The sequence below is a fragment of the Lactuca saligna genome, chromosome 8 (assembly GCF_052625555.1).
Source record: "Lactuca saligna cultivar CGN05327 chromosome 8, ASM5262555v1, whole genome shotgun sequence".
NCBI lineage: Eukaryota > Viridiplantae > Streptophyta > Magnoliopsida > Asterales > Asteraceae > Lactuca > Lactuca saligna.
In genome coordinates this window covers 22507763-22516867 of record NC_136424.1, presented here as the reverse complement: position 1 = coordinate 22516867, position 9105 = coordinate 22507763, and the positions used below count along the sequence as shown (strand labels likewise).

Below are 9105 nucleotides of genomic sequence, written 5' to 3'. Positions count from 1 at the left end.
CTTTGGATCTAGGTTTTCCTTAATTATACATGCAATAATCATCCAAAGCTATAAACCCTAATCTAGAACGCATAAATTGAAATTTATATCTAAAACAAAGTTAGAAGATTACCTTTCAATTGTAGCTTGCTTGATCTTTGACTTTCAAGACCTTAGTACCTCAATTGCGATACCTCTAATAGATCACAAACACCACAAGCAATGGAGAATGATGAGAGAGAGGGGAGAGGCACAAAATCGGATAATGATCCTTCTAGGGTTTCAAGTGGCTGATTTCTGGTGTGCCATGGGGTCCTTATATAGTTGAGCTGTTAGGGTTTAAGTCAAAACCCTAATCTAATTCCTTAGGGCTTAACCAGTCCACATGATCCCTCTAGAAAGCCCATATGGACGATTTATATGTGGGCTTCTCCATAGAATTCGTCTATCCATTCTTTAGGGATCCACAAGCCCAACTTTGCAATTATCTTATAATTACAATATCACTCCCCTTAATTTATTTAATCTCTTTTGTATAATATATTAATAAATCATGATTAACCTCTTTCTCAATAATTCATTCGGTCAAGTTGCTATGGTGAAGGCAACACAAAAGGAGGTGATGCAAGTAAGAAATGACCTTGTTGTTGTTGTTTCTGTTACGAATCGACGACGGTAGCTGCAATATCGCTGCTTCTGGTGGTCTGATGATTATTGCGGTGGAGGCCAATGACAACTATGGTTGGAGGTCCTGATTGTGGTTGTCAAGCATTCACATTTCTGATTTTTTGATGATTTGGACAGAAATTGAAGGTAAACTTTTGGAACCCTAAGTATAATTTTTTAAATTAGTTAGTGTTTGTAACGCCCGCAGATCCAGGCTAGTCAATTTAGAGATAATAGGGATCGAAAACGAATTTCAGAAAAAATATTATTTAGAATAAATAATCTTAACTAAGTTGTAGAATACGTCTCAAGGGTTTCGTACATATAAAGAACGTTGAAATCCGAGTTATAACGAAGAAGTTATGGTCTGTCGAAGTTTTACGGCAAAAACGGTACGACACCGGGAGACGTAAATAGTGGATTTATGACGGAAGACTTTTTAGCCGTATAAATCTAAAGAAAAGTTGTAGTATACGTTAAACCGAGAACATATAAAAAAAGAACGTCCAAATCTGACTTCGTATGAGGAAGTTATGAATTTTCTAAGATTTGGCTTAGCAGTGCACAACCTGAAACTCGAATTTTAGATTGAGCAGTTTTTGGCCTATGTGACCTAAGTGAGAATTGAATATCTCATTAATAGGAACTCAACGGTAAAAAGACAGAAGAAAACAGAGTCTGTATGTAGAAGTTATGAATTTTACGTGAATATTTAATAGTATAATCTTCTCGTACTATTAAATTTAAGATCGATCGAGAATTAGTCGATGGAGTCAAAATAGCAGTTGTAGATATTATTTTTAGCTACGTGTGGATATAACGAGCGTGAAAAACGGAGCTCGTATGTGAAAGGTACGGATTTTAGAAGTCGGAAGTGTGCTGTGCGAAAATGGATGATGTGACACAATCTTGACCATTGTTTTTTCCCCAAGTCTTGCCACTAGATGGTGACATGTGACACCAACTTCAACCATTTTTCACCCTATAAATAGAACCTCTCCCACCCTCATTTTCTTCACACATTTTTCATTATTTCTTCTCTTTACTCTCTTTCTAGAACCTCTCTCTAGCCCCACAAACCTACGAAAGCCTAGACAACCTCCCTAGCACGAGGCGGAAGCCCCGGAGTGCTCGACGGCTCCGAGAAGAAGAGCTTTTTGGCTTAAGAACGCTGCTCCAACCAAATCCCGGTTTTCTATAAAACCCGCGCTATGCCTACACTATTTTTAATATATCGTTGATTTAATTATAATCATGTTATTATGAACTTATAATAAGTACTTAGGCTCTTATTATGTGTTATATACGCTTATATAATAGTAATAATAGCTAGACTATTAATTAGTCTCGGCGAATAATATACTAAACTCTAGTGGTAATAATACTAGGTTTCGTCGAAGGAAATTATTTTTAAGAAGCGAAGCGCTCACCACCTTTTCAAGTGAGTGCATGGTCCCTTTCATCTTACACATAGATATGAAGTATTTAATATAAATTACGTGCTATGTGTGCATATTGTATGAATACTTGCTGTTTATGCTAGGTGAAATATTTTTATACACGTTTTAAATGATTTAAATTGTATATGTATTTTATATCTACAAAACATGTTGGGTAAAACATGGGTAGATGTAATAGTTGCTGTGTGACCAAATAAAATAATGAGAGGCCTCGATATAGATGTTATTGATGATCCAGTCATCTAGCGAAGTATAGATGACGACCATAGACTATTCTAGACAGTCTATTGGAACGCTAGTAGGCTCGTAACCTGTAGGTGTTTATTTGAACTGTGTGCTCACCAGCAGTACTCCATCCCCCACATGGTTGTCTGATTTGACATGAATTGCTGAGGAATCCCCGAAGCATGTGTTGTCACCCTGATGAAAGTCTCTTAGACTAGGTACCTTATGTTAGATGTTTTAGGGACGTAAAGTGAGGATAACGGGAACGGTTAATCGGGTTTGTTTGGTTTGATAAAGTTAATAAACTTGTCTATTGTGGGTTGAAAACCCTATGTACTCACCAGGTTTCCCAACGTGACCCACTCAGTTTATTTGTATCACAGGTGTTGATATGAAGTCACATTACACTGAGAGATTAAGGAGATATAAATCACTAGTGATAATGAATATAAGTTCTGTTTATGCTTATGTTTCTGTATTAACGATGACATCCCAAATGTTTTAAAATGAATAAAAATACTTTTCTTCGAAAATGCTTTGATAACGTATTTATCATGTTTTACTGGGAACAAATTCCGCAACATTTTTATTAAAAGAGGTACTCTGATTTTTATAAAGCATAAACAAAATCGGTCTTTTCTGGCCGTAAAAATATGGATGTCACAGTGTTCATTTAGGGGTGAGTGGTTTTAGTAAACATATGGATCGACGCGTGTAATTTTAATGTGTGTTTTTAGTTGCAGGTTATTGGTGTTGTAGGTAGGTAATGATTTATGCTTAAAGGGTAAAGGGGAGGGGGGGAGAGAGAGAGAGAGAGAGAGAGAGAGAGAGAGAGAGAGAGAGAGAGAGAGAGAGAGAGAGAGAGAGAGAGAGAGAGAGAGAGAGAGAGATTATTAAAATAAACAAATAAATATTAAATGCTAAACAAATGAAAAAAATAGAAAATAAATACATCATAAAATATTATATTCATTAAAAGAACAAAGAGTAAATTACACGAATGGTCCCTATGGTTTAGTGTAATTTGCGTGTTTAGTCCCTAACTTATTTTTTTAATTCGAAAGGTCCATATTGTTTGTTTTTGTTACACGCTTGGTCCCTGTCTTACCTAAAAAGATTATTTTGCCCTTGATTTTTTAAATTTATTTAAATAAACACAACCCTAACCCCACTCATTCACCTTCCCTTACCTACCCTAACATTTTTTCCTATTTAAATAATAGTATTTTTAGCTAAGATAGGGACCAAACACGTAACAAAAATAAACAGTAGGGACCAAGCGCGTAACAAAAACAAACAACATAAACCTTCCGAGTTAAAAAAATAAGTTAGAAACCAATAACACAAATTACCCCAAACCATAGAAACCATTCATGTAATTTACTCAAGAACAAAATACATAGGAAAATTAGCTTAAAATGACCGCTTATCAAAAACTTTAGTGGTTTTGAACTTTTTCCTTAAAAAATAAAATAAAATATCACCACCATTTTTTGCATTTGGTCTCAATGAAATAAGAAGAGATATCAAAGTCCAAAACTCCAAAGTGAACAAACCGTTTCCTCCCCCTTCGGCCTTTCCCTGGTGTGGTCAGGTTTTACAGGACTCGTGCCACATGTCCGACACGTCTTGTGGGTTGGTTGCAGGTTGCAACCCTTTTAAACCGCTGATAACAGGTGGGTCAAATACACATACTCATCTACCTTGAACTCCGATTACGCCACAGTTCCCAATAAACAAACGACGACGACGACGTTTCACCTCTGCTTTTTCTCTTGTCGACGAAACGTACAGTTTGATTAAGCTGCATCGGGATCGATCTCTTGATTCACGACTTTCATTTTCCTTTACTCGTAAGCAATTCGATTTCAATCGGAAGTCCCGAAGAAACTCTACGACGATTTAGGTATATGCTGCCTTAGTTTTCAGTTTTTGGATGTTTTCAAGTTTTTAGCTGTTAATTACGTTTATGTAGTTAAACTGTTTGAATCATAGGTTGCGATGATCTGATTGATTAGTTAATGCAGTGATGGTATTTAATTGGGTTAAACTATTGATCTTTTCGTTTGGTTGATGAGATAGTACTGGCTGAGATCGAATCTACAATTTAAACTCAAATGTGGCTTGAAAGGGTTAAATGCAAGGAATTTTAACTAAGATAGTAAAATGACTCCAGTAGATCGCCTGCCTATAAGAAGGTTTATTGTTCAAAGTAACAAGTCCTTTCGAATTTTGGATTCACAATATACATTGTTTGATCTCAAAAGTCAAAATGCATCTATAATTTTGCAGCCTAGAGTATCATTTTCCCCCCTTCAACTCCATTGCAATGATTCTATCATGGGGATTTTGAAGCTAATTACCAGGATGCGAATGTAACTTGAGATTTTTTTCTACCTTCGTGAACTTTTCAATGCAATGTTACATGAATACATATTGCGCAAACAGTTGCAACTTTTTCTTGAAATGTTTCTTTGTTGCACTAAATAGTTACAAAGAACTATAAAACCTCACCTCACCTCACCTCACCTAGCTGATAATGCTTGTTGATCTATGGAAGAGCTAGTATGGGATCAGACAATTGCAATTGGCATTCAGATCTGGACTATGATCAATGGGTTGCCCTTCCAGTAGCTGGACCACGGCCATCTGCACGTTATAAGGTTTGTAATTATATCACTCAATAGTATTACATCCAAATCTTCATCCTCTTTCTTATCAAATTACTTTTGTCTTCATACTTTTATACATCACCTCCCTCTTGTATTGTAGCATGCTGCAGCTGTCATCAATGAAAAGCTCTACATTGTTGGTGGAAGTCGTAATGGGCGATACTTATCTGATGTTCAGGTATCAACCATCATCATGCCAAAATCGCCAATACAATTCTGCTTATCAACGTTAACCATGTTTCCATTGTGGGTTTAACAATGGGTGCTTATGGTTGTAGGCTCTTGATCTAAGAAACTTAATTTGGTCCACTATTAAATTAAGAACTCAATCAGGGTCTGATAGTATCAAAGATGACAGATTATCAGAAGTCTTCCCATCTACATCTGGTCATAGTATGGTGAGCTTTTCTTCCAGATTCATCTAGAACCTTCTCTACATTACAACTGTCATCTAACCATGATCTACATACATTACAACTCTTAACATAGGTCAAGTGGGGAAACAAACTCCTCCTCATTGGTGGCCACTCAAAGGATACCTCTGATAATGTGATAGGTTTGTTCTCACAAGCACATGGTTTATGTATTCTCTGTAGAATCTAATGATTTATTAAGTTACTTGTAGTGCGTTTCATTGATCTTGAGTCACATGTGAGTGGAATAATGGAAGCCAAAGGAAAAATTCCGGTAACCCCTTAACCTTTTTTCAACTTTATGAAATTCAATGAGGTTAAATTGGTCAATATGATCATTGTTTTGGTTGTGATTGTATCTTTTAGGTAGCTCGAGGTGGGCAATCTGTGTCATTGATTGGTTCAAAACTTATAATGTTTGGGGGAGAGGACAAACACAGACGACTTTTGAATGATGTTAATGTCCTTGATCTTGAAACAATGATTTGGAATGTTGCTGAGACTACGTAAGTATTATATTATTATTATTATTCCTTTTTCTTTTTTATTGTTGTGTGCTTCAAGTTTCAATCTTTTAAAATGCTTTAATATGTTTTGATTTGATAGGTTGACTCCTCCAGCTCCAAGATTTGATCATACAGCTACTGTGCATGGAGATCGATACCTTCAAATATTTGGTGGTTGTTCTCATTCAACTTTCTTCAGCGATCTGCACGTGCTTGATTTAGAAACAGTAATTATTAATTATTAACCTTTCTTTATGCTTTTTATCATAAGATAAAAATATATATTTTTTTCTTTAAATATATTTGTCTTTTTACTGCAGTTAGAATGGTCACAACCACAGATTCAAGGTAACATTGTGTCTCCTAGGGCAGGCCATGCTGGAATCTCTATTGATGAGAAGTGGTTCATTGTTGGTGGTGGAGATAATAAAACTGGTACATATTAAATATATATTAAATAAATTAAATAAATAAATAGAATGTGATTAACAATAATATCACTTTTGGTTGGTTACAGGTGCTTTAGAGACATTGGTCCTTGATATGTCTACACTTGTCTTGTCCATCTTGACAACTGTAGAAAAGAAAGATCCCCTTGCTAGTGAGGTCATTAAGTTTTTACCAAAATACCCCTTTCCAAAAAAATTAATATTTATTTGTAAATAAATGAAACAGGGGCTCACCATATCATCAGCATTGGTAGATGGCCAACAGTTTTTGATTGCTTTTGGTGGATATAACGGGAAATATAACAATGAGGTATTGTTTGTAAACATATAGTTTTTATTCAAAATATTTATCTTTATATAATCTGTTGGCTTTTATATCCTTATTAGGTTTTTGCAATGAAGCCAAAACCGAAGGATTTAAAACACCCAAAAATCTTTAAGTCATCAGCAGCTGCAGCTGCAGCAGCTTCTGTAACAGCTGCATATGCTTTAGCTAAATCTGAAGATTTGACAGCTGTCGATAATTCAAAAAGTAAAGTTGATCTTTCGGTTGAAATTGGTGTTATCAAAGAGGAAAAAAAGGTGTTGGAATCATCTATTGCGTGGGTCAAAGCAGAAAAGTCAACCCTAAAGTCAAAGCTTGATGAAGTCAACGAAACTCATGTTGACTTGTCAAAGGAGTTGCATTCTGTTCAAGGTCAACTGGCTGCTGAGAAATCTAGATGTGCTAATCTGGAGGTCCTCGTTCTCTCCATCGTTTTTTTTTTTTCGATTAAAGATTTACAAAATTTTTAAATAAATTTGAGTTTGGTATTTCAGGCACAAATATCAGAGCTACAAGTGTTGATGTCATCAATGGAGTCCGTAGAGCAGAAAGTTGAAGCACTTCGGTCGCAGAAATCTGAGTCTGTTCAGAGACAAACTTCAGCTGTATCTTGGAGGTGGATGTCTCCATAGAGTGGTGGATGTCTAAATTGGTCTTTTTACCATGTTTGATTTCCAGTCTTTTTTTTTGTTGTTTCATCTAATTGTTAACAGATTATAAGAAATATCTTTTTTTATGTGACCATGCATTGGTTCTTTCTTTGCTACTTTGTTATAAATTGTTACAAACTAGAATAATATTTTACAAACGGCAATAATAATGATGTAGGTGATTATGATAAACGGCAATAATAATAATATAATTTTTTATTTTTGTATTTATTACATTTATAATTTTTTTACGTATAAATATATATATATATATATATATATATATATATATATATATATATATATAAAAACAAATTTTTTTTTTTAATGATTTTCGTTTATAATAATAATAAATAAATAAATATATAAATAAATTTAAAACTTAAGCAAGTAATAGTTATATATAGTACTAATGGTAGAAAAACATATAAATCCTCCACCTCAAGCGGGGAATCCAAAGTTCTCGGTGCATTCCGAAACTTCTTGCTGAGCGCAAGAGATACAAACGATCGGGTAGCTCCCGAATTGAACAAAACGTGAGCAGAGGTACCATTGACCAAAAAGGTCCCTATACATAGGCACAATATGTACATAAGCAATACAATAAAATCTAGAGGTGGAAGATAAAATACGTACCAACCACAACGTCTGGCTCTGCCCGAGTCTACTCGGTAGTCAACTAGAATGCACGGGTCTTCACCGCTGGAGTCTCCGCCTTAATAGGGCGGCCGTCAGTAATCCTCATGGTGGCGGGCACAGGCGCCACCACTGCTCCTCCTCCTTTTTGGAAACTCGGGCAATCGACCTTTTTATGGCCAACCTGGTTGCAATGGAAACATATCAAGCCCTTCTTGGGGCAATCCCTGCTCGTGTGGCTTGGCTGGCCATATGTATAGCATACCGGGTCCGATCCCCGGCAACCCCCACTGTGTAGTTTCCTGCACTTGGCACCTCGGCCATGACCCTACTGGCCCCTACCCGAAGAGTCAGAGGTCTTAGGCTTTTTAGCCTGACCCCTAGCCACTTGAACCTGCTCCGGCTTCCACTTGGTGCGGAAGTCCAATTCCATCTCCCGTTCACGGGCCTTCTCCAGCATCTCATTCAGGGTTTCGCACCCTGTGAAACTCACAAACTCCCGGATATCATCCCTCAACATGGAATGATACATCGTCCTCCTTATGTCATCATCGATAGCATACTGTAGGATCAACAATGCTCGCTCCTGAAACTTGATGGTGATCTCCGCCACAGTCTCGGTGGTCTGCTGTAGGTCATGAAACTCCCTCACTAGCCGTTGCACGTCAATATGTGGTGCAAACTCCAGATCAAATTGCCGAATATACTTGGCCCATGTCATCTCAGCCACACCGGTTGCTCCCACCTGACTAGTCACCTCTCCCTACCAGTCTCGGGCTTTGTCTCTCAGCATACATGAAGCAAAACCCAACTTTACTGCATCCGGGCAAGAACTCGTGCGCTGGGTGTTCTCTATATCCGCCACCCAGTGTCGGCTGAAAATGGGGTCCCTGACTCCAAAAAACTCCGGCGCCTCACATGCCTTGAACTCCCGGAACGAGGGAGTTTGGGCCCCGACCTATCCCGCAACAATCTCGACTCTGAATGCTCTGAGCCTCTCCTCCATAATCTCCACCATTCCCTCCTTGACCATCCCTAAGATAACTGGGGTGGCGTCAAGGATACCCCTAGTACCTTGGATGCGATGAGCTCACGCAACCTCTCGTTAATGGGCTCGATAGTGT

The 9105-nt window shown here is 37.2% G+C and overlaps 1 protein-coding gene across 3 annotated transcripts; it reads left to right on the top strand.

Moving 5' to 3' along the window:
- The first annotated feature begins 3857 nt into the window (after positions 1-3857).
- LOC145011731 (acyl-CoA-binding domain-containing protein 6-like) lies at positions 3858-7456 on the top strand. Of its 3 annotated transcripts, none has more exons than XM_078970461.1 (13): positions 3858-4236; positions 4891-4993; positions 5103-5180; positions 5281-5400; positions 5492-5558; positions 5628-5689; positions 5782-5921; positions 6022-6148; positions 6242-6356; positions 6439-6527; positions 6597-6680; positions 6758-7108; positions 7190-7456. In XM_078970461.1, the coding sequence occupies exons 2-13, from the start codon at positions 4898-4900 to the stop codon at positions 7325-7327; spliced, it is 1467 nt and encodes a 488-aa protein (XP_078826587.1). In that variant the 5' UTR covers positions 3858-4236; positions 4891-4897; the 3' UTR covers positions 7328-7456. The 3 variants fall into 3 exon arrangements, with proteins under 3 accessions (XP_078826587.1, XP_078826589.1, XP_078826588.1); XM_078970463.1 differs by having other exon boundaries at positions 4864-4993; XM_078970462.1 differs by having other exon boundaries at positions 4821-4993.
- The last annotated feature ends 1649 nt before the right edge of the window (positions 7457-9105 follow it).